This window comes from Vigna umbellata, chromosome 10, assembly GCF_029865625.1.
Source record: "Vigna umbellata cultivar VRB3 chromosome 10, Vumbellata_1.0, whole genome shotgun sequence".
NCBI classification, from domain to species: Eukaryota; Viridiplantae; Streptophyta; class Magnoliopsida; order Fabales; family Fabaceae; genus Vigna; species Vigna umbellata.
The window spans coordinates 11,061,639-11,087,971 of NC_142174.1; the positions used below are offsets into that span (position 1 = coordinate 11,061,639).

At 29.9% G+C, this 26,333-nt stretch overlaps 5 protein-coding genes across 6 annotated transcripts; 4 read left to right on the top strand and 1 right to left on the bottom strand.

Annotated features, from left to right (window-relative positions):
- The first annotated feature begins 1,558 nt into the window (after positions 1-1,558).
- On the top strand, positions 1,559-4,787 carry LOC124821342 (endoglucanase). The gene is made up of 8 exons (XM_088100461.1): positions 1,559-1,868; positions 1,979-2,191; positions 2,374-2,574; positions 2,763-2,840; positions 2,936-3,088; positions 3,188-3,296; positions 3,681-3,847; positions 3,992-4,787. The coding sequence occupies exons 1-8, from the start codon at positions 1,623-1,625 to the stop codon at positions 4,316-4,318; spliced, it is 1,494 nt and encodes a 497-aa protein (XP_087956587.1). The 5' UTR covers positions 1,559-1,622; the 3' UTR covers positions 4,319-4,787.
- Positions 4,788-5,352: 565 nt separating this feature from the next.
- LOC124821344 (putative WRKY transcription factor 29) lies at positions 5,353-6,332 on the bottom strand. The gene is made up of 3 exons (XM_047293212.2): positions 6,312-6,332; positions 5,785-6,098; positions 5,353-5,701 (listed from the first exon to the last, which is right to left on the bottom strand). Exons 1-3 carry the CDS (start codon positions 6,330-6,332, stop codon positions 5,353-5,355), a joined length of 684 nt encoding a protein of 227 aa, XP_047149168.2.
- Positions 6,333-7,611: 1,279 nt separating this feature from the next.
- SPO11-2 (sporulation 11-2) lies at positions 7,612-10,253 on the top strand. 2 transcript variants are annotated; one of them, XM_047293214.2, is made up of 11 exons: positions 7,612-7,692; positions 7,774-7,857; positions 8,029-8,158; positions 8,252-8,389; positions 8,622-8,710; positions 8,821-8,949; positions 9,041-9,135; positions 9,302-9,364; positions 9,485-9,561; positions 9,651-9,817; positions 10,119-10,253. In XM_047293214.2, exons 1-11 carry the CDS (start codon positions 7,612-7,614, stop codon positions 10,251-10,253), a joined length of 1,188 nt encoding a protein of 395 aa, XP_047149170.1. The 2 variants fall into 2 exon arrangements, with proteins under 2 accessions (XP_047149170.1, XP_047149171.1); XM_047293215.2 differs by having other exon boundaries at positions 9,651-9,778.
- A 1,220-nt stretch (positions 10,254-11,473) lies between these two features.
- ISPF (isoprenoid F) lies at positions 11,474-13,502 on the top strand. Its single transcript, XM_047293211.2, has 2 exons — positions 11,474-12,039; positions 13,190-13,502. The coding sequence occupies exons 1-2, from the start codon at positions 11,578-11,580 to the stop codon at positions 13,421-13,423; spliced, it is 696 nt and encodes a 231-aa protein (XP_047149167.1). The 5' UTR covers positions 11,474-11,577; the 3' UTR covers positions 13,424-13,502.
- An 8,791-nt stretch (positions 13,503-22,293) lies between these two features.
- LOC124845029 (1-aminocyclopropane-1-carboxylate synthase-like) lies at positions 22,294-24,875 on the top strand. Its single transcript, XM_047322053.2, has 4 exons — positions 22,294-22,537; positions 22,683-22,814; positions 22,928-23,088; positions 23,704-24,875. The coding sequence occupies exons 1-4, from the start codon at positions 22,373-22,375 to the stop codon at positions 24,683-24,685; spliced, it is 1,440 nt and encodes a 479-aa protein (XP_047178009.2). The 5' UTR covers positions 22,294-22,372; the 3' UTR covers positions 24,686-24,875.
- Positions 24,876-26,333: the final 1,458 nt, after the last annotated feature.

The following is a 26,333-nucleotide window of genomic DNA, read 5'->3' on the forward strand; positions in this document are numbered from 1 at the left end:
GTTTTAAAATGATATTTTAATCATTATAAAATATAGAAATATTAAATGCAAAAATTGTCACAAAAAAACATTGATAAAAATAATTTTGTAGACATTAATGAAAAGTAATTATTACAAAAAATAATTTCATTACCACAAAAAATATGAAAAATATTAGAAAAAATAGTTCAAATCTATATGGAACAATCAATTACTCTAATAATGTCGATAAAAAACCAACCAGACAAAATCTAAAAAATGTTAGAAAAAATAGTTCAAATCTATATTGATCAATCAATGACTGTGATAATGTCAATAAAAAACTAATCTCTGTTAACGCTGAATAAGATAAGGTTTGAAAATTAAGTTCAGAGATAAAAGTATTATTTTAACTAATATGTGATCAAATAATTTGGCCAATAGAAAATACTCTTGACATTTTGGTAAATTAGTCAAATAAGATGAAAATTGGTAAAAACACGATTTAATTTTCCAAAAAATATTTTAAGATTTATCAATTTTTAAAATTATAAGTATAATAAAAGCATAGAAAAGAAAACAAATTTTGATAAAATATAATTTAATAGGTTAGGATTAATATATATATATATATATATATATATATATATATATATATATATATATATTCAGTTTAAATATTATATCATAAATGTTTTTTATTATATGCTCATCATTGTAGAAACAATTTTACTTTATCATTATTGAAATTATAAATTATAATATATAATAAATTAAGATATAATAAACCATAATTAATTATATCTTAATTATAATCAACTGTAATTACAACTTATATTATAATTGTCCATAATCATTTATGTTTTAATTATAATCAGAGAAAATAAGTATATACCTTATAATCTTAATCAATTATATCTTAATTACAATTAATTATAATTAAAACTTAAATCATAATAATTATATTTTTATTTTTTTATTTTTCTTTTTTGGTAGTCTATTCCAACAATGTTGTTGACACTGTGTAATCAATTATAAGATTACTAAAATAGAAAACATGTAAAGTTTCATGATTAACTGTGGTATAGTGCAGAAGTCGTGCACCTCACCTCTTTACTAATAAGTTTTTTTTTTCTCACATTAAAAAAATAATCTCATAGAAAAAAAAATCTGTTATCGAAGGAGATGCCAAAACCAACGCGACATCAGTGTGTCTGTATGAAATGGAGCAATAAGAAAGCCAAACGTGGATGAGTAAATTAAGAAACAGATCCACTGATGCTGCCTAACTTTTTCTTATCTAAAATACTATTAATTAGATACCAAATCAATTGCCCACTTGCTGTAAGAAATGTAAGCCCGAAAAAGAGATGTTGGTAATCACGTATAGAAGTCTGTTACGAAGAATAATGCATGACAAACACGGAAATTTAGAGGGAATGGGTTGTGGAGTAAATTTCTCTTGTCCATCAACGCTGATAATCAGGCACCCTATCTCCGTGACTCCTTACGTCTGACTTTGATTACTGCACGTCACTCTATCTCCCATTCCACCTCCACTTCATCGAGTTATGTAGCAGTTAGGTAATGCCGCAGGCATTTTCCCTCTATATATACCAACTATAGCCTGCCCGTTTAGCCCAAATATTAGCTGATACTCATACATGATGGGGTACAATTTGGTGTTCATTGGTTTGTTCTTGTGGAGTTCAATGGTTAGTCACAATGGATTAGCCATGATGGATGACGAGAAGTTGACGAGCTCCTCAGGCTCACCTAATTATGATTATGCAGATGCTCTTGGCAAAGCCATTTTGTTTTTTGAAGGACAACGCTCAGGGAAGTTGCCGTCAAACCAAAGAGTGAAGTGGAGGGAAGACTCCGCTCTCTCTGATGGCAAACTTCAGAACGTATGACTAACTAATTAACCCTACATTCTAACAACATATAGAGAGCTCAGAACGTGTATGAACAGTGTTTCTTATATCTTGATTAATCATTTATATATTATCTCTGACAGGTGAATTTGATTGGAGGATACTACGATGCTGGTGATAACGTCAAGTTTGGATGGCCGATGGCATTTGCTACGAGCTTATTGAGTTGGGCTGCTGTAGAGTATGAGAGTGAGATATCTTCGGTGAACCAGCTTGGTTATCTCCAAAGTGCTATCCGTTGGGGTACAGATTTCATACTCAGGACCCATACTTCCCCAACCACCCTCTATACACAGGCATGTTTCTATATTTAGCAAGAATATTGTTATCGTAATCACATGTTATAAAAACTAAATCAAACCATTTTCTAAGATCAAAACCTAAACACATAAGAAGTAGTTGAGGAGCAAAAAAGGTGCAGAAACTATATGAATTATATAGTTGACTGCTACCTATATGTCTGTTGCTGTGGTGATAGGTTGGAGATGGGAACGCTGATCACAACTGTTGGGAGCGACCAGAAGACATGGATACACCAAGGACAGTGTATAAGATAGATGCGAATTCTCCAGGAACTGAAGCCGCAGCTGAGTCTGCTGCTGCTCTTTCTGCCGCTTCAATTGTATTCAGGAAAATAGATGCCAAGTATTCCTCCACACTATTAAGCCATTCAAAATCAGTAAGCAAAATGCATCATGATATACATGATTTTTTTTTTCATGAATTATGCTGAGCAATATATAATTATTATGACGTAGAAATGTCGACCTGCTTCCAGCTAGCACAATTGAAGGATGTTTAGATTGTTGATACACAATTTACTCATAACATGTTTATATATGCTGACTATATATGTTTTGCATGCAGCTGTTTGATTTTGCAGACAAGAACAGAGGTTCTTATTCCGGTTCTTGCCCATTCTATTGCTCGTACTCGGGTTACCAGGTACAAGATGCTTGTCCTCGGAACGTTCAAAACTAGAACAAAATTTTGATTAATCATTAACTCATTGAGATTTTTGTAATGTGTACAAAAAAAAGGATGAACTGCTATGGGCGGCTACTTGGTTGTACAAGGCAAGTGGAGAAAGCAAGTATCTGACCTACATCATAGGTAACCAAGGATCGAGCCAGGCAGTGTCTGAATTCAGCTGGGATAACAAATTTGTTGGGGCTCAGACATTACTAACCGAGGTCTCACATATTTAATAAATTACCAGATACCTATTATACTAACCGGACAAGTTTTATTAAGAGATGATAATTCTATTCATTTATAATTTCTTTCTCCAGGAATTCTACGGTGGAAAGAAAGAACTGACCAAGATTAAGAGTGACGCTGAGTCATTTATATGCTCTGTGATGCCAGGAAGTAGCTCTCGACAGATTAAAACAACTCCTGGTATAAACATTTATGTATACCTAAAGATGTTGAAACAAACGGATACTTATTTTCATACAAAAGATTAAATTGAATTTTTTTATATATTTTTAAAAATTGAATTACTATCAATATAATTTATAAAATTTAAAAATAAGTTGCTTAAAGTTATTAATTTCAATATTTTTGATCATAATTTAATTTGATTCAGTTTCCTCGAATTATATATAGCTAATAATTATATTCAAAATAGCTTAATTATTTGAATTGTTGTGTTTGCTGATCCTGACTGGTATTATTATTGGTGGAAAAGATATTATGTAATTACAGATTGGACAAATGGTTTTACGTGTTTCATTCAACGATGTGATGTGATTAATGGAATGAGGTTCATTGTTTACTCAGGTGGTCTTCTGTTTACCAGAGATAGTAGCAATTTGCAATATACCACGAGCTCGACCATGGTGCTGTTCATTTTTTCTAGAATCTTAAACAGAAATCACATCAACGGAATCAATTGTGGCTCCGCGCATTTCACACCGTCTCAAATTAGAGCCTTTGCGAAAACACAGGTATATATATATATACACGAACACGAAACTCTGTCAACAGAAAGTGTTCTTTGTTTTTTTCAAACAACTCAAATTCATATATAGAATAACTATTGATAACATGAATTGATAAAGAAAAGAGTTTAATTACTCTAATTAATGCAGGTGGACTACATATTAGGAAGCAATCCGATGAAGATGTCGTATATGGTGGGATTTGGCAGCAAATACCCAAAGCAATTACATCACAGAGCCTCGTCCATACCTTCAATCAAAGTTCATCCGGCGAAGGTGGGTTGCAATGGTGGTCTATCAGATTATTACAATTCTCCTAATCCAAATCCCAATACTCATGTGGGTGCCATTGTTGGAGGCCCCGATTCAAATGACCATTTCAATGATGCAAGATCTGACTATTCCCACACCGAGCCTACCACGTACATGAATGCTGCTTTCGTCGCTTCAGTGTCTGCTTTGCTTGCCAATACCTAAACTCCAAATTCAAGATTCATAGAAATTTATACATTTAAATAATTGCAAAGGTATTTTAGATTCAAATCACCCTATCATTGTACTATTGTCATTCCCTAACAAAATAAATGGAAATTACACTTTTATGCGCTGTTATAAGACAATCATATTTGACTTGTAATCTAACTGAACTAAAGGCTGAAATCAGTGTATAGATATATCTCTTAATAAAAAAATAGATGATTTTGCTTAAGTGATTATATTATTTTTAATAGCAAATTCCTGATTATTTATCTTTTAATGAAATAAAAGTTTTTGTTAATTGGAGTCAATAAATGATCCTTAGTCATAGATTATTCATATTATTACTTTAAGAAACACATGGAGTCTATAATTTAAGTGGACCGGATCATGATTAATTTCGGTTAATTATGAATGACAAAAATGTAGGACAATGGCACGAGGAAGAAGCGAGAAGAAAATATATTTAATGAGGTTTTTGTTGTATTGGTATAAATATATTGTAAACAGATTGTAGTAAATAGTTCTTTTAATATAATTTTTTTTATAAAAAAATTGGTTAATTATGATTTACATCAAAAGCAGTAACAATATAACTGTGGATGCTCTAGATTTGGAGATCGATATCTATATATATCTTCACAACACTAACTTAAAGGGAACTATAAACATATACTTTTCTATATTCCATCATTCATTTAATATTTATTAAAATATTTTGATTTTTTAATTGATCCATCTTAATTTATTTTATATTTTAAAGAAAAAATATTTTTTTTGTTGGTGTAATAGGTGTAGACTGAAAAGCATAATTTTTGTATATCATCACTCATATAAAAACCATACTTTTTCTAATCTTTCTGTTTCTTTAAAAGAATAGTCTTTTTGAATTTTTCAAAATTGAAAATATCTTCAATTAAATAAATGCCAGAATTTGAAAAGATTACTGTTAATTTTAGAATGATTTTAGCTGTCAACTATCTAAAACCTTTTATTTCTGTTTTCGGGAGTGAGCAAACTGAAGAACGAAAGATTTACTGTAGATTAAACAAAAGAAAGTTTGGAGAAAATGATAGGGAAACTTTTAAGCCATGTCGCTTCGTTGTTGGAGGAGGTGCAATGGTGGAAGTTGAGTTTTTTCGAGCTTGGTGAGGGCTGTGTTCTGCGGTGTAGGTAACTATGAAAAGTCCGGGATCCAAATGGCTACGTTCCACGTGTTTCCTAGCCAAACATCCTTTGGAGCTGCTGCATCTATAATAGCTACGTGGATATGGTGATCCCTTTATCGGTTTCTGTCCATATTTACGCCATGCCCATGGGTCTGACACACCATCTGCAGCTGTCATATGCTTCACCGCCCTCTTGCTCTTCAGCTTCTTCTTGCTGATAAATTAACAGTGATAAACATGTTGACTTCTGATGCAACGAAGCAAAATTATTTATGTATAGTTTGATGAATGGCTTACCTTTTTCTGCATTTAGAGACTGCGGTGTTTGATGGTTTGAGTTTTTTGACAGTTTTATCAGGGACGGGTTGGGAACTTGAAATGATGGAACTGTTACGAATTTGGGGGTAGAAAGGTTTATAAATCTCTTCCAATTCATCAAGCACCGTTTTGGTTTCTGAGAATTCCTGAAAATTGCAAAGTAGGTCATGTTGTTCAGCACAAAAATGTTGAGAAAGAATGAGATTCGGGTTGTCCATACTGGTGGCTGGGGCAATTGTACATCCCACAATAGCATGCAAATCCCAAGCCATCCCGCGTGCAAGTTCTTCCAACTGCAGATCGCATATAAATAGGAAAACGTAGAAATAGAGATGGAGAGATAGAGATGAGTTTTAGTCAAAGATGAAATTACAAGGAAAATAGGAGAAATGTCAACCAAGGTTTGGCTATCTATAATCATTGTGACTTTGTGCTTCAAGGCTTTAATTTGCTTCAAAGTTCAAACAAGATTTTGTTATTTTCCTGCAATTCGATGCAAGAATCACCTTTTGATGAAGATTGTCCATTGTGAAATCAGAAAGATGTGTCGTGTGTGAGCACGCATGTACAAGACTATGGAATCAATCTTGCCGTTACCCTATACAAACAACAGCGGGCCGACAAGGAAGAAAAACGATTGATGCGCGCACTCTTTTTTCTTTTTCTTATTTGAACAATGACAGATTCTTCCTTTTGTATATTTGTTTTTATATAATTTTTGTTCCAATTCTATTTTTTAGTAATTTTTGAAACTAAAAGAATTATTCTATCATTTTTATTGACTGTTAAATAAAAATCATTTAAGTATTTATATTTTCTTCATTAAATTATTTCCAAGAGAATCTTAGATTGTTTGGATAACATCAATTTTAAATTCAAACTTCATTTCATCTATGATTACTATAAATATATATAAAACTTTGTTATAATACTATTAAGAAGTTCAAAATCTCAGATTTAGTAAATATGATAATGTTGACACGTAGATAACAAATTATAAATATAATATTTCAAGAACTTTGGATTAAATGTGATGTTTTTAATATATATGTTGTATATTATATAGTTGCAATTTTTTTATCAAATAAAATTTTGTCACTTTTATTCTATTATTGTTTATATATATATATATATATATATATATATATATATATATATATATATATATATATATATATATATATATAAATTGAAGTGATGTATAAAAAAAACTCACAAACATCAATTTTTAAAGTTTTTTTTTTTATTGAAAATATTTACAAAAAATTTATATAAACAATATCTCGGTAAAAATCTCCAAAATGTATTCCGAGTACAAAAATCTCATTAGTATGTGATATCATACTTTTATTATAGACAACTTACACCTATATATAATAAATCTCCCCAATTATCCCTATGAAAAAAAATCCCAATATTTTAACAATGAAAAAGATCATATTTACGTTAATTACCATCAAGCAAGGTCACGAACAGAAAATAAGCTTAAATGAGAAAGAAACCAGGGATACTAGGAATTAAATTGCCTAAACAAAGTAAAAAAATGGAGTTAAAACCATACATATGAGAACTTAAAACACCACGTGCTAGTTCTAAGGTATTTTAACAAAAATACATAAAAAATAAACATAGATTGTTAAGGAAATTTACTAGCAATTAGTAAAATAAAATATATTATTTTCTCTAAAATGTCTGTTATATGTGTAGTTAAGCGACATAAAATTGTTGTGTTTGACACAAAACTATCTTATTCAGGCATTGCGCGCCAATTATACAGTTATGGAATTCTGAAAATTTCACGCTCCCATGGAAGATCTTCAAAATTCGGCTCTAAAATTCTTCTCCGATCAAGAGCTCTGTAATGCCGATATCGTCCCTCCTGCTCAGGTAATAATACTCTTTCACAATCCATCCGATTTCGTTTTTCTGTTGATCTTGATCGTGCCAGTTCCGTTTTGACGCGTGCAGGTTCGAGCGAGAATTGAAGTTTCTGTCCTCAATTTTCTCAAAATATTAAATGCATCAAACCCTGCCATCTCAGATTTGCCTTTGGTACAATTTCGATTAATCATAAGCAATAATCTCTCTGTTTCACTTGAATAAACTTTTAAACACTAGTTTGCCTTGTTCTTGTCACTGTTATCTTGTTCTTAGTTATTTGCTATCAGAAAACAAATATGAATGTATTTCAAATTTATCTTAATAATCCTAAGAAACAAACAGATTCAGAGGAAATATAGCAATAGTCGAGTGAATCATGGCCTTTTGACAGAACTTTCACGTGTTTTTCTCTCCAATTCCATATCCACAAGGTCTCTGATGAGACCTAATGCAGCAAAGGCCTTCGTTAGGGGTACGGATTACGAATGTAGTTTTTCATTTTTCTTGTTCTTTTCTTTCCAATATTTTTTGTGTTTGAGATATAAATTTAATCTTTGACTTGCAGTGTGGAAGGTGATGGAGATGTGCTATCAGATATTGCTTCAGGAAAAGCGGGTCACGCAGAGGGAACTCTTCTACAAGTTGCTCTGTGATTCGCCACACCTGTTTCCCTCTCAAACGCATGTTAACAGGACAATCCAAGGTTATTACTAATGTGTCGTTTCGTTTTGGATAATCATTTATAAGAAAAAATAAAATGAAACTAGTGTTTCGTTAATAAATTAATAGATTTCTCATTTAGTTTATCTAAAATCTAATTTTAATTAGGCTTATGTTACTTCTAACTAATTAGTAAATATTATTTCTTTTATCTTTCTATTATTTTTTCGTATAATTTTGAAGTTTTAACTGGAAAATCGATTTGAGTCAAACAGATCTAGTAGCATTGCTTCGGTGCAGCCGATACAGTCTTGGAATCATGGCTTCCAGTCGAGGACTCATAGCTGGCCGTCTGACTTTGCAGGTATCTCATGAATACTTCATTCGAGGATATTACAATTTCGGTATTTCATGGTTAGGATATTTTATACGAATTGTTTGATGAAATGTTGTAAATGATTTTTTTTTGTACAGGAACCGGGCAAAGAGGTTGTTGATTGCTCTTTGTGTGGTTCTTCTGGATTTGCAATTTCTGGTGACTTGAATTTGTTACAGAGATTGGTTCTACATGCAGATGCTCGGTACATTATAATAGTTGAAAAGGTGAGCTTGTTAGAGGTTGTTTGGTTTATTCAAATTCCTAATTTCGCTGAACAATACTTTTTGATACAATAATATTTGGTTCTCTTTTTAGCACGCAATATTTCAGCGGCTTACTGAGGATCGGTTCTTTCATCAAATTCCGAGCATTCTTATCACTGCTAAAGGCTATCCAGACATGGCCACAAGGTACTCTGCACACCAGTTTACAAGATAGATAATTCAATATCTTTGAGCTCTTACAGGATCTCATAAAAGTTCTCAATTCATGCTAGACACTATCATGTAATATATGGTGGTGTTAATCCATTGATATGATGCTTTTAGTAACTGAAACGCCAAAGTTCAAATGCAGATTTCTTCTTTATCGGATCAATCGAGCTTTTCCAGACTTGCCAATTTTAGCTTTGGTGGATTGGTATAATTCCTGGTCTTTGTACCGATAATAACTTCCCGCTGTAATGTTTCAGAAAGACATTCTGTTTTTTTATGTTAAAAAATGTAACATTTTGTTCTATCCGTGTTTAAACTTATAAAGGAATCCAGCTGGATTAGCCATTCTATGCACCTTCAAATTTGGAAGTGTAGCAATGGGCCTAGAGGCCTACAGATACGGTAGTTGAATAATCCCGTTTTAACAAAAGTATAGAAGCTCTGATGTGTTGAAAAGAAACTTAAGAAAGGTTTTCATATGCATTATCTAGCTTGCAACGTCAAGTGGTTAGGACTGCGGAGTAATGATCTACCTTTGGTGCCTGATCAATCTTTCGTTCCATTGAAGCCAAAGGATCTGCAAATTGCTCGAAGCTTGATGTCCTCAGGAATATTACAGGTAAGCTATCCAGAACCCCCTCTGAATTTTGCCCCTACTGTATCATTTGCCTCCTCGAGTTTTGTTTAGTGATTTATGTTTATTACATCTTTTATTTCAATTGATTAAATTCATTTCTTGTACAAAACATTTTGACATACGTTGCTATTGTGATTCGTACCTTCTGATTTATTCCAAATGATTCCAATGATTCTGATTGTATATGCATATTGGCCGTTACAAGAACCGATCTATACAAGCATTATGTTAAAATTGATGTCCATCAAGATCCTTGAGCCTAACATAAGATTATTATCTTCGACCAAAGCGCGTTTTACTTTAACAAAATGTTGTTTGACAGGATAATTACAAGGATGAAGTGGCCGTAATGATTCAAAGAGGAAGGAGAGCTGAAATCGAGGCTCTATACTTTCATGGATATGACTATTTGGGGAAGTATATTGCTAAAAAAATTGTACAATCCGATTACGTATGATTATACTAAATATATGTCTTAACTGTAAAATACAAAGCTAAATAAAAAACGGAGGTTTTTCTGCGTAACTCAAATGTATAAAGATTCTCACTTACCAAAAATAAAATGTTTGGCAGGCCCAAATTTTGTTTAGAGAAATAATAAACTATTCTATAATTTGTTTGATGAGAAATATTATAGTTATTTATTATAGCTTCTTACGATAACAGAATTGAATGCTGTTTTAGCTATTTTATCTTTATTTTTAAAATAAAATTTCATCTTTATCCTTACTTTTATATTAAATTGTTATGAAATATTTGTATCAAATATTAATTAAATAAAATTTACAAACATAATGTTATCAATATTTAACTTCAAAATGAAAGAATTTTTTCCCAATATCATATGTTAAGGAAGAAATTATAACTATTTAAATGTTAAATAAATAAATATATATATATATATATATAAGATAAAATTTAAATAATTATATAAAATAATAAATATGAAGAAATGTGCTTTAGAAATCAAAGATTAGATAGAACTTAATATAATCTTCTTAAATTATATAATAAATTTAAAATATTTTAATAATTTAAAATAGGAATAGATACGAAAATGAGAATGAATATAATATATATATATATATATATATATATATATATATATATATATATATATATATATAGATGTTTTTGGTTTTTAAATTTTACATTTTAATAATACTTAAAGATTATTAGGTTGATCAGGATATATTCAGATAGTTCACTTCGTATAACATGATCCTAAAAAACGTAAACTCTATTCTTAAATTATTTCTCTCTCTGATAAAAAATAATAAGTGATGCGATATTAGTTCATAGATCATTCTGATATCTAATCTAACTCAATAATAACATAGAGCTTAATTGCCGTGTAATTATTTTTGAACCGTGCTAACAATGGAGATAAAAAAAAATATAGGAAGAACCAAAAATGAAAAAAACATATTAGAAAGGACCAAAATTAAAACATCATAAATTAATTAAACGTAATTTCTAAGAAAGAATCAAAGAAAGAAATATGGAGAAGTAGAATATAAGAGTCAAAGTAAAATTCAATATTTAACTCAGATAATATCTCGGATTGATCCCTTTGTTTATTTTTTAAACACAAAGTCTAACTTGTGGAACTGAGCCGCCCCTACAGGCTGCTAGTAACTCTCAGACATGCCACATAGAAACATAATATATGGGACAGTGTTGTTGTGAGCCACTCACACAAACTTGTGTCGCGTCTGAATTTGTTTGTTGGTTCCCATTTCAATCTAGACCAGATCCGACACTTCTAAGCTTCAAAAGCTATGGCAGCTTCTTCGTTGGCAGCATCTTCCATCCTCCTTCCATTCACAACAAACCCTAAATCCCCTCACCTATTTGCCTCTTTCCCTTGCAAAAACAATACCCTCCTTCCCAGCCTCCGTCTCAGACACATCTCAGCCTCAGCCTCAGCTGCTTCAATCCCAACCCCTTCCGTTCAAGTTGACAACTCTCCACCCTCCGCCGCAACTTCCAAGGTTCTCCCCTTTCGGGTCGGTCACGGTTTCGACCTCCATCGCTTGGAACCCGGTTACCCGTTAATCATCGGCGGCATTAACATACCCCACGAAAGAGGTTGCGAGGCTCACTCCGATGGGGACGTTCTGCTTCACTGCGTCGTTGATGCTATTTTGGGGGCGTTAGGTCTTCCTGATATAGGGCAAATATTTCCTGATTCTGATCCTAAGTGGAAGGGTTGTGACTCTTCAGTCTTCATCAAAGAATCTGTGAGTATTATACGACAAACATTTCTTCTTTTTTCTACTTTTATTTTATCTACAACTAACTGATTCTTGATTTGGGCATTTGTTTTCCGTTGTATTAATGTTGATTTGAATTCAATTTTTTTCCTGGGAGTGAATTAAAGGGCCTTTTAATTTAAGCATCCCTATTAAGTTAGTATGCGGAGTTAGAACTTAAGTGGTATCTTGGATTTAAGTATGGTGTAAGGGAACGAAAGGAAGCATGATGGAATGACACTATTTCTTCTTGTTTAAATTTTTTAAAACGACATGCAATGAAACCTCGTGTATTCTGTTCAATTCTATCACATAAGTACTGATATTTCCCTCGAAAACGGTTTCCTGTTTTGAATTTATGATTAGCTACTTGATTTCCCACTCTGTATTTACCTGTTTTTATTAGTTTTTACATGCATAGTTTTTAGTATCTGATTCGGACGATTCAACTCTGCACTAATCACATAGGACTTTGAATCACTCAATACAGTGATGAATTGGTAAGGAAAAGAGGGAGAACTTTTGATCACACCTTATTCTTAGTCAACTTTTTCTTTCTGAAGGTTCACACTTTGTTATGATATGCGTGCAAGTTTGGTTTGGCATTTAAAACCCCAAATCCACATTTCAGATTTGAAAAATAGAAATGTGGTTTGGCATTTAGAACCCCAATCCAAACTTTAGATTTTAAAAAATAGAACTTATTCTTAGTTGTTTTGGCTTGGATGTAAAAAGCAAATCCACATTTGACTTGATCCGATGCTAAATCAGTCATGGACACAATCTATTTGTCCGTCTCATTCTTCTAAAATAGAGAAAGTTCACAATTCAGTTATTGCTTATCTTTGTTGTGATACTTGTATCTAAGCATCTTTTTTGTCAATATAGATTATCGGTATGAAGTTATTTGTCATTGTATCTCAGAATCCTATGGTTCAATTTGATTTATGATTCACAATTTGATTACTTCATGCCATTTGGTTTGATTTGTATTTGCTACATGATGGCCGATTGGCTGTGCAACGAAATCGTTTTTGATTATTATAAATATTTTTATTAGGAATATGATTGAAGATAAGTTATCCGACTTCCGGATATTTTATCTGCAACTTCTAATCTGTGTTGTGGTATTTTACAGGTTAGACTTATGCACGAAGCCGGTTATGAAATTGGAAATTTAGATGCTACATTGATACTTCAGCGGCCAAAACTAAGCCCGCACAAGGACACTATCAAAGCCAACTTATCTGCACTGCTTGGAGTGGACTCTTCTGTAGTAAATATCAAAGCAAAAACTCATGAAAAGGTAGACAGCCTTGGAGAGAATAGAAGTATAGCGGCTCACACTGTGGTTCTTTTAATGAAGAAATGAGAAACAATCTTGAAATATTTTGGAACATCATGGAACTTTAATCCGTAAAATCATAATAAATTTGTGTTTTTAGCTTGCAGTGTACTGTCTATTGTTTATCATATCTTATAGTTCACCCTGGTAGCAATTTTTTTCTTACTGCTGTAGCGCTTGCCCTGCATTTTTCGAAGAACTTGGTAGTTGTCTTTATGTTTTTTTTTCTGTCATTTTGGAAATAAGAGTGACCCTGTTTAGGTTTAAAAGACAAATGCGGAGGCAAAAATATTTAGTGATTCTGTGTATATGTTCATGGAAAACTAGTGAGCAGGGTCCATGGAAATTTTTTTATGGTTACGTATATGTTCATTTCAAAACAGATTCATGGTCAAATGTGATGGTTCACGACGTTGACTTTTGATCATTGACCTTTTCTTCGTCTGCTTTGTGGAAAATTTCACGCCCGTTTTGGTCGGTCAAATTTACTAAGCTAATAAAAGTGATTATTAAGTTCATACTTGGATGTTTTTGCAAGCGTTTGGGGATTGAGAAAACAATGCTGCAGGCAAAATGTCTTTAAAGATTATTTTTAGTATGAAAATTGACTGTGAATAGTTGCGGTTGAACGAGAATGTTTGGATAGGGATTTGTAAGTCTATATGCAAAAAGAAATTTAAATTTTTAGGATGTTTTTTATTAAAAGAAATTTAAATTTTGATGATTATCATAAGAAATTTTAATCAAGTACAAACCGAATTCAAAATTTCATGTTCAATCAGAAGCTTTTAGAAATTCTGATTCAGTCAATTGCCTTTATTATCATCTAACTTTTGAATGGGAATCAGTGATGATAAGGTGCATTGAAGGGTGTGCCAATATTAATTATAATAATAATAATTCAAACACAGTTGTCTCTTCATCTGTCTCCTCAGCTCCTCCTCTCTAACCATTGTAGAGTTGGTTGATTTAGATTTTGCAATTAGAAGCTCGATTCTCCTAATCATATTGTTTGGTTCGCTTGAATGAGCTTAGTGTTCGTAGATTTTTTTTCCTCTTTAACATACATTGATTTTAAAATTACCAATATAACATAGTTTGTGTTTTTATACCACACTTTTTATTTTAATTCAGAATTCGATCTTTCGAAAACTAAATTCTGACTTTTATTTATGATAAAAAAATAGATTATAATTTGATTTTCGAAAAATTAAATTCTGACTAGTATTTGATCACGATTACAAAAAATGAACATCAAAATTTGGTTTTCGAAAACTGAATTCTAATTTAAAATAAAAAGTGTGATATCTTTGTAAATATGAAACAAAGTATGCTATATTAGTAATTTTAAAATCAATGTGTTTTAAAGAGGAAAAAAAAATCAGTGTTCGTAAGGTCATCAAAGTGAACGAGGGACGTGTTGGTACCTACCACAGTATATTATGAAGTTATTCAGCATGTTTTTTAATTATTATAAACGTGACGAAAGAGTTTCTTTTTATTATTTTTCAGTACCTACCTTATCTGGCCAAATCCTTTTCACTATTATATTATATATTATATATTATTATTATTATTATAGGAATAATGTTGAATTACAGATCTATAAATTCTGAATTTTGGGAGTTAAAATGATAGGATGTCATGTTATGCCATTTTTTAAAGAGAGTTTATTGTAACATGTTTTTGTGAAGTGAGACGGATTGGGTTCAAATTAAAAAAAAAAAGACAGATTTGAAATTTAAGCACTTATATATGTGTCGGTAAAAAAATATTTGAAGAAAAAAGGAAAAAAAAAATGTATTCCATCTCTTTAAAACATAATCGTTGTTTTGTAAATCATTATTAAATTTTATTTTATTTATATAGATAGACTCCATAAGTTTAATTTCGTTTTAATTCGTTGTTAAAATGTACATTTTTGATAAATAGATATTTTTAACATGATTTAATTAATGCTTTAAATATATTATTTTTATAAACTGGTCTTTTTACCAAATTAAAATCCTTCGTTTCCATAAAGTAAAATAAAAATGAGAATTTAAATGAAAACAAAAAATAAAAGTTATTTAACTTTTTAATAACAAATGAAAAATTAGAAGAACCCATAAATGCTTCTCATTGTGCTCATCAGGCTGCATTCTTTTAAATTCTTTGACTCTTTCTATCTTGGTTGAGGCTTGAGTCATTGAACATACACTTTGTTTCGATCATGCAGAATTTAGTGGGAAAAAATGTGCTATTTTCTTCACAATTTCGGTTTCTGTGTTTCTTTTATTTTGAGAGTTTGTTCCACCAAGAACAATCCTCGTATTTTTCACGTTTATTTAATGAACCTTACATCTGCTTCTGTTGTCATTTGTTGATTTCTTTCTTCCTTGTTATGACAGAAACCATACTACTTTTAAACCTTCAATATCTGCAACATTTCTTATATATCGAAAATAGTTTATGTTAGGTTTAATGTCTCAATAGGTTCCTATTTTTGTTCAGAATTTGAAATAGGTCCCTTTATTTTTTTGCGTCTCAATTGGGTCCTTATTTTTGTTAATTTGATGCAAATAAATCATTTCCGTCACACATGTAAGGCCACGTCACTAATTCATTAACGTCGTTTGATGAAATTGACGGAAAGGATTTATTTGCATCAAATTAACAAAAATAAGAATCTAATTGAGACGCCAAAAAATAAAGGGACCTATTTCAAATCCTGAACAAAAATAAGGACCTATTGAGACATTAAACCTTTATGTTATGTAGCATGGTGAGCAAACCTCATGGAATTTTGCTCTAATAATGGGTAGATCAATAATATAGAAAAATAGGTTTTACATTAAAGTATTGGCGGATTAATTTTAATTATTTTGAGATTTATGCATAAACAAAAGTATATACGTACGAAGCTTCAAGCAGAAAGTGAAAGAAGGACAGTTCGCTTATCAAATTATAATCTTTAAACGAAAATTAGACAAAGAATTTGTTCGACAAAATAAATCCATTAAGAAAAAAATGAATACTCTAGAACTAAAATGTCATCAGAATAAATTTTTTAAGTGAATACTACGTAAGAAAAAACACTCTTAGAAATTAGATCTACTAAACGAAATTATGGAAGACCAACCAAAAGATAAAGACAGTAAATATGTGGATGAAAATAAGTGCATTTTCGAAAGAGAATTAGCAAAGAAAAAACAGGAAACATTCATTAATTCACACAAGAAGCTCATAAAAAAATAAATAGGAAAGTAATCATTATCTCTCTCTCTCTCTCTCTCTCTCTCTCTCTCTCTATATATATATATATATATATATATATATATATATATATATATATATATTAAAAAATAAATATTCAAATATTTTATTATTAATAAAAAATAAATTTAACTTAAACTCATCAACAATAAATATTTTTATAATTTTAATTTTTTGATAAAATAAAAAGTTAAATATGTTTTTTGTTTTTAAATTTGGATATGTGAATTTTGACAGAGATTGATCACTAAACTTATAACTTATAATTTTTGTAGCGTGTTAAACAACCTAACTTTTATATTAATATTTAATTTGTTTATACTATTCAACACTTCTAGTTCAAATATTAAATCAAAATATAATTCATAAAACAAATTAAAATTATTAGATTAAAAAGACTATATCAATTCATTTAAAATTTAAAAATCAAAATATAGTTTAAACATTAATTCTAATCTTGCATCTAAATTTAAGAATAACAAATCAAAAAGATATTATTAAAATTAGCTTGTTAAATGAAAATTAAATTATAAAAGGTTCAAGCTTGTATGATGCATGATCATTATAAATGTACTGATAATGTGATTCTTTTTTTCATATATAAGTGTATTTTTTGTCAGCAAACTAAATTGTATTGACAATTCAAATTTTAATTAAGTAAAGATTATGTATTAACGAATACAAACTGATTTTGTATTGACAATTCATATTTTGTTAGGTTGGAGACTTGCAGTAGGCTAGTTGCATAAATACAAACATAAATAAAAAATATTGAATATATTTATGAAACTTGTTGAAGTCTTATATGAACAGTTGATTATACTGGAAACACTAAATACCAATATTTTATACAATCTAAATTTTGCGCCGACTTTGAATGGCGTATCAGAAAGCAGAAAACATTAAGCTTATTCGTACATGTTCTTAGTTAGTATAATTTAATTTTACTTGTATATTCTTCTGCTTTATGTTTGTCTTTTTATTTTGGGGTCAAAATATGTAAGATTCTACATTTATCACGTGAACATATAAAATCAGCTTAAATACATTTTGACCAAAAAATAAAGTCTATAATGGAATATCACCAAAATCAAACCGGTCTACTTCCAGAAACATATGGCAAAGGTTGAGCGAGTAAAACTAAAAAACCAAATCTGCACATAATTACGAACCTTTGACTACATAATTTCATATCATTCTTTTTCTTGTATAGAACCTACACAGTATTTTCTTTTAATTATTTTTAAAAAGTGGCTTTACCATATCTTTTCAACACCTACATTTTAGATGCTAAAAAATATAACAGCGGTCGTTCTAAACTATTAAAATTAATTTGGTTAATTTTTTAAAAGTTAATATTTATTGTTAAAGAAAGTAAACTTAATCCTACAAAATTAATTTATAAAATAAAATTTATATCTATTTTGTATATTACAAAATCATTTCATTTTTAATTAATATAAGACTTTCGTGTTGAAATATATACATTTCAAAAATAAAATTAAACATTAATAAATGATTTAATAGTAGATAAAATAATATATTTAATCAATAACAAATATGCATCTCACATAATAAGTTAAATAAAAATTTATTAAAATAAATATCATATTAAAAAAATTTAATTTAATTTAACATCACAAAATTTATTTATAAAATAAATTTTATATCTTTTTATATACTATGAAATCATATCTAACCTATAACCTATGAGGTCTTTGAAATGTATAATTGTAAGCCAGGAGTGAGATGAGCCTCCCACGTGGGAAAAACCATTATACGTTTTCGTGTGATCTTCCTTTATGGAAAATCTGAAATTCTAATTTGATCACACGCAGACAGCTGACAGTGACATCACTTTCGATTTCCGACAATATTGGTGTTGTTCTTTTGTCATCACCGAAGGCACACTAATTTAAGAGAGCAGAAGAAGTTCTTTGGTCTAGAAACAACGAACCTCAGTAAGTGCTGCAATCAATTAAAGTAGCATCAATAGCAGTAAATGTCAAGGTTAAATGAATGTAACATTATTTCTACTGCATTGGAATTGGACGTTGAACAATTTTAAAAAGATTAAATATGTTTTTAGTCCTTAAATTATTGGTCATTTCTGGTTTTCGTTCCTGTTTTAAAGTAAGATACAATTTAGTCCTTATTCTTTTCGAAACGTTTGTTTTAGTCCTCGAAAACTAAACACTGTTTAAAAATTTGGTCCTCATTTAGCAACAAATGAGGACTAAAACCAAAATTCCGAGGACTAAAACAAACGTTTCGAAAAGAATGAGGACCAAATTGTACCTTACTTTGAAAGAGGGACGAAAACCAGAAGGGTGTTACTCCCTCCACCCCCACACGTAAAATAGTAAAGGAAAGGTGGAGGAAGGGGCAAAATAGTAAAGGGGAGGTGGAGGAAGAGATGTGTGGGGGTGGAGGGAGCAACACCCAAACCAGAAACGACCAATAATTTAGAGACTAAAAACATATTTAACCCTTTTAAAAATAATGATATTTCAGTAATATTTTTTTAAAATATTTTAATATTATTTATGTGTTAATTAGTTTAAAATTATTTTCATAATCATTAATAATAATCATAAATATTAAGATAAACTAATCACATAATTACAGATATTAAAATGTTATATAATATTATTCACAATTTTAATACCATAATGAATGGGTTGAATGAGAAACGAGTGTTCTATTAAAAAGCAATTAATGAGAACACTGGGTGAATTATTCAGGTTATAGTGGAAAAACATTGACCTTTTTATAAAAGTATAATAAAAAATTATTTATTTTTTTTGTTAGTATAAGACAACATGAATGTATTGTTATTCAAACGAGAAATGTTAACATGTTTTTACTATTAAGTGAATTTTTTTTATATAATGATATTTTTAAATTATATAATTTTCAGTTTATTTTAATACATATAGAAGTACGTCTGAAAAAAAAGTGTATACTATTAGTATTTAACAGTAATAGTTACAAAAATTTATTATTACAATAAACATATTCATAACAAAATTGTAAAAGTATATCACGTTTATATTAAATAATTGTACAAACACCATGTAAGGCCGTGTCTATATTTTAAAAAGGCTAAATTTATATTTTATTCACATTTTTATTTTAGTTTTTATTAAATAATTTGTATTTTTTCTAATTTTTACTTTTTCATTATAATTAATTTTCCTAATAAAGTTATGAATCAGTTTGACACTCCAAATCTATCAATAATTTGGCATCATATCAAAATTTATTAAAAATAAAAAATATATAATTGAGGGATTACATTAAATTTATGATAAAAATTATTCTTAACAAAATATAAACAAATTATACTTATAATAAAAAATAATTAAATAAATATGAAGAAGTACTTATATTATTTTCCATAAATAAAAAATAAATTAATTAACGTGTTACACAATAATTTTCTTAAAGAAATATATAAAATCTTTGATCTATATATGTTTATAAAAATATAAGTTTGACGTCATCTAAAACTTAAAATAATCAGAAAAAACTATAACAGATTAAAAAATAATCATTAAAATTAATTTCACATTCTTATTTTTTATATTATTTATTTAAAAGCGAAGTAAACAGAGAAAGTAATTGTTTTTTGTCATAAAGTAATAGGTGTGTAAAATAAAGTTTAAATTAATCTATATCAAAAAATTAATATCTAAATTAGTCTTTAACTTAAAATAATTAATTATAATAAAACCCAATTTAAATACTAATTTTGTCGGTACTTAAAACTTTGTTTTTTAATCTTAGAGAAGGTTTAAACTCTAATTCATAATAAGATTTTTTATAACTATTTTAATTAGAATTATAAAAACATTATTTTTACACATAACATTAATATTTTGTTTGAATTAGATGGGTGCCGAAAAAGGAAAGAAGTGAAAAATATATAAAAAATAAAACTGTTTGGTTTGATTAAAAAAGAGAGTGAAAATGAATGAAAATTTTGTATTAAATATAATTGATATAATAAGAAAAAATAATCTACTTATGAAATATAATCAATTACAAAATTTTCTTCAATTCCATAATTGAAAAAAAAATAGAATTTTCCTTCATTAAAATATTCCAACACTAAAGTAAATATAAACATCTCATTTTTTAATTCAGATAAGGTGTCCTCTTCACTAATAATGCTACAATATAACGGAACCCCAATAAAAGATGATAAAGAAATAAATAAAAGAAAACAAAATTAAATAATTAGACGAAGAGGAGAATTAAGATTGCTGATAGGTCTGAGCACCGGATCATATTTAAATCTAGGTATAATTCAAATTTAACATTTCAAAATTTATATTTAACTGTTTAATTTATTAGATTAATTGAATACATTTTTTTATAATGACGGATTAATTTAGATAGGTTATTCGGATAGCGGTTTATATTAAGCTAACATAAAAAAAAAATAACACGTATGATTTTAACTGTGATTGTTATTTCATTAATTAGATAATTTATTATTATATTTGAACAAAAAATATCATGCCAAAAATAAAATTTAAAACATATCTACGTTTATAAATATTAAAGATAATTTAGAATTAAATTAGATATCCATAAAATTTTAATATCTATTATTCATTAATATCTATTTATAAAGAAAAAAAAGATTATCCTTTTTTATGTTCACGTTTATTTTCCATATTTTTTTAAAATATATACTTTTTAAAATTTATATCTATCTATATAAAAAGGTGATTGTTCTTCTTTATGTTTATATCTATCTTTTAATTAAAAAAATTAAAATAACTATTTTATTAATTTTACTGTCTTTTTAAAATTTAATCGTTTTTTTTCATCTTAATTATTTTTTAATTATATTTAATTTCATAATAATAATTTAATTACTTTTATTAATAAAAAGGTATACGCATGGAGTGATGCTGAGTGATATATCCAATGATAATTATTTATTTATTATACTGCAATGTGTGTTGACACTTATCTGAAATTGCTTAAATTTCGGTCATATATAATGTTTTTCCATATGCCTAATGACTGAATGCTGAATTCTTGACTCATTGCAAGTCAAAAACATGTTTGCTTTCTCTAACTCTTATACTTATTCGCCTCCACTCCTTCCAGATCCAATATTCCAATCTCATAAACCCATTTCAATAAACAATCACTTTTTTTCAATAGTGATCTTCAAACTACGTCGTTTTCACCATTTCAATACCATCTCACCTGTTTCTCATTCTATCTTCACCTTCTAAATTCATCAACTGACATGTAGAACTTACTTTCCTCATGTTATCTCCAAATAACTTGGTTAAAGGTAAAAGGAAATGTAAACCGTAAACATGTATACATCGTATAGTATAGTTTGAAAATATTAAGACAGCAAGAATCTTTTCTTTTTTAAGGTAAATTGAAGATTGGTCACTGTCATGGTATTTTGTTTGATGTACTTAAGTATTGAAGGATTTAAAAAGGACCACTCACGGCGGTTTCCTCTGGCACAAAATTTCTTTTTATATTCAGTCAACCAGGATTTTAACCTTTGAAAATCAACGTTCATGTGGTGGAATTATCTCTATAAATACCTTCACAGACTCGCCTTGTGACATCAACACACACAAGCACAAGTTAGGGCTTGAGCCAAATTTTTCCTACCACTCAAGAACAGCCCTTGCTTTTCTTCACATTCAACGTCGTTAAAGAACGTAACTTGAGATAATGATGAACGAAAACCAACCTCAGTTACTCTCTAAGATTGCCACCGGCAATGGCCATGGTGAGGACTCCCCTTACTTCGACGGGTGGAAGGCCTATGAAGATGATCCCTTCCACCCCACCAAGAATCCTAACGGGGTTATCCAAATGGGTCTTGCAGAAAATCAGGTATATATAATCAAATCAACCTTCTTTTAATTATCTCAAGCTCATGGCACCATCCGTAATCATGGTACTACAAAACCCAACGAGAGTTTGAACAAGCTCACAGCACAAGCCAAAAATCTAATTTTTTATTTTTCATTTTTTGCAGCTTGCTTCGGAGTTGGTTCAGCATTGGTTACTGAATAATCCGGGGGCTTCCATTTGCACACAAGAAGGACTGCGTGATTTCAAGGCCATTGCCAACTTTCAGGATTATCATGGGCTACCGGAGTTCAGAAATGTGAGCGACGTACTAGGATAAACTGAAAAACCTTAATTATTCAAATCAAGCTTGCTATATATAATATAATATAATATAATATAATTAACTTTGGGTTGAAATTAATTCCACAGGCAGTGGCTAAATTCATGGGAAGAACGAGAGGAAATAGAGTAACGTTCGACCCTGAGCGAATTGTTATGAGCAGTGGAGCAACGGGAGCACACGAGGTGACTGCGTTTTGTTTGGCAGATCCCGGTGACGCATTTTTGGTCCCCACACCTTATTATGCAGGGTAATACTAACATTCATATTATCTTTGTTATCAATTTGCGTTTTTTTAACATTCCAGCGTAATGTTTCGAGATTAGATGCTAAGTTAAATGTGGTCCATTTAACTAAGTGATGACCAAGACCTGGTCAAAAGCTTAACTAAATCACAATTAGTTGAACAGCATCGATCAACTCTCCTGGGTCAATAATAATACACCGTGATTTAATTATCCACTGTCTCTTTCTGATCTTTGTTGTCACCCCTCACGACCAAAGACTAAAACATGACTCCAAATTGACACGCAAAATTAAGTTTTTTCACAAAACTATATTAAGATTCCATTGAAAATCACCTTCTGTTCTAAACCGTTTCTTCATGCATAATGCTTAACTTGGATAAATGTCATATTAAATTGTCACTTTTTATTCAAAAAACTTCGTACTAAACTGAGATTTTAAATATTATTTCAGCGGTATGATATTTCATGACATGAGAATTGACGACTTCTGCATGTTTTATAGTTTTTTCTTCTTTCTTTTTGGTTGTGTGCTATTCATCTCTATAACACGACAGAATTCGATTGACCCAGATTCTATATAAGCTGTAATAATAATTGAATTGATTTTCCCATTGCAGTTTCGACAGGGATTTAAGGTGGAGAACGGGGGTTCAACTTGTTCCAGTTATCTGCAAAAGCTCTAACGATTTCAAGTTGACGAGGAAAGCATTGGACGAGGCGTACGAGAAAGCCAAAGAGGACAACATCAGAATAAAGGGGTTACTGATTACCAATCCATCAAACCCACTGGGAACTGTGATGAACCGAGAAACTCTAAGAACAGTGCTGGGTTTTATCAACGAAAAAAAGATCCACCTAGTAAGCGACGAAATATACGCGGGTACGGTTTTTTGCTACCCTGGATTCACGAGCATCGCGGAGGTAGTGGAGGAAGACAAAGACATAGAATGTGACCGTGACCTTATCCACATTGTTTATAGTCTTTCCAAGGACATGGGGTTCCCCGGTTTCAGAGTTGGCATCATATACTCTTACAACGACGCAGTGGTCAGTTGCGCTCGGAAAATGTCTAGCTTTGGGTTGGTGTCCACGCAGACACAGTACCTTATGGCATCAATGCTTTCTGATGATGAGTTCGTGAAAGGGTTTCTGGAAGAGAGTGCAAAGAGGCTTGCACAAAGGTATGGGGTTCTTTGTAGGGGTCTTGAGCAGGTTGGCATAAAGTGCTTGGCGAGCAATGGCGGACTATTTGTGTGGATGGATTTGCGTGGTCTTTTGAAGAAGGCGACGTTTGAGGCGGAAATGGAGCTGTGGAGAGTGATCATTCACCACGTTAAGATCAATATTTCCCCTGGCTCTTCCTTTCACTGCTCTGAGCCAGGGTGGTTCAGGGTCTGCTATGCCAACATGGATGATAGAGCCGTGGAGGTTTCTCTGGCGAGAATGCGCACCTTTGTTCGTCAGAACACAGAAACAAAGAAGAAATCTTGCAGCTACAGAAAGTTGAGTCTGAGCTTCTCATCCAGAAGGTTGGATGATTTTTTGGTGTCACCTCACTCACCTTTTCCTCAGTCACCTCTAGTTAAAGCCTCCAATTGATGATCCTAAGGTTGATTCTTGCTCTAACCAATGACATTACACACTGTTTCATGGATATAATAACTCCATGGTCTTCGTCTCTCTTAACTTGCAAACGATGGAATTGATGCTGAAACTAGTTTTTTTATATCATACAGGGTTTGTATGGTTTTTACTTTTACTTTACTTTGGTTTGGAAGATTTATGTATCTGTTATGTTATGCAGATTGTAACCACAAGTTTAGTATTAATAAATGTCTTTATTTTTATTTTGCCTCGTAATGTAATTTCCCTTGAGATGATAATTAGATGGTAACATATATTTCGTAATGGTAACTAAAATTGCTTTATATTTTATCGTTATGTTACACGATGAAATACAATTAAAAAATCATGTTTATTTACTTTTATAAAAGTAATCTAATAAATTAATTGATGAAATGCAACGCATATAAGGAAATTAGCAAGTTACCTGTGGACTAATAATGGATATTTTTCTATGTTTAAGTAAAAAATAAAATAAAAAAAGAAAGTCATATATACTAATACAATGAAGGATTTTGACATCGATTTTCTTTATACTATATTTTGGTTTCTTAATTGAAACATGTTCAAATGAGGTAAGAAATGAAATTTTTAGTTTCAGTTCTTAACTGAAACTAGACTCACAACCGTAGTAAAAACAACTAAAAAAAGATTGAAAATAAAAAATATAAACCTTCAAGCGAAGAAGCAAAAACTTCGGCTCTTAAAAAAACAAAAAATTATTCGATTATATGTTTTAGTTTCTTGAAAAATTAAAACGTATTCTTCACTAAATATACTTTGTTTTTGTTATAACTTAAACTTGTTATAGAACTTTTTTAAAATATTTTTTTTTTATCTTTCTACCTATATTATATATGAACTTAGACAAAAGCAAAGCAACTAGAAACATCCAAACACAAACAAAATATATCAAACATATAAAAAATACATTAACAACATAAAATTTTAAGAATGTGAAAGGTTAAAAGCTAGGTACTGCAACAATGCAAAACACATTTTGGAAGCAAGGAAACGCGTACTATAACAATGTCACATTAATACAAAACTTGAACATGAATGATAACACAACATGTTTGTTAGGAAAAACATTACGAGCTTTAAAAAAGAGAATGAATGAGTGAGTCAACGATGAAAATAGAGTGACATTCGCTTTCATAGTAGTAATGGAGAAATGACAATTGTATTCGTGTCTTCTAGTAATTACAAAGGAAAAGAAAGAGTTCTCTACGACATAATCAAACAAATGCCTTTAGCAAACTTCTAAATATTCGAAAAAAATAACTTTAATAAAGGAATATGTTTCGATTCTCTATAAAACCAAGCCTATTATATCTGAAACAAATAAAATTTAAAAATAATAATAAAATTTTTTAAAATTTTAGAATAACTTTAGACATCGATTCTTTAAAAGAATTATAGCCTATAATTGTACAAAAAAATTAAAAATCTCACCATATTAAATATTTCCTTTTTTAAAAAAAGAGAAATCTATTAAATTATTTCGAAAGCGTTTTTTTTCTAGTAATAATAAGTTATTATTAATTTAGTCACGTATTTTAAAAAGTATGAAACTAAAAGAGAAGTTTTTATTTTCAATAATGAATATTTTACTTTATTGTAA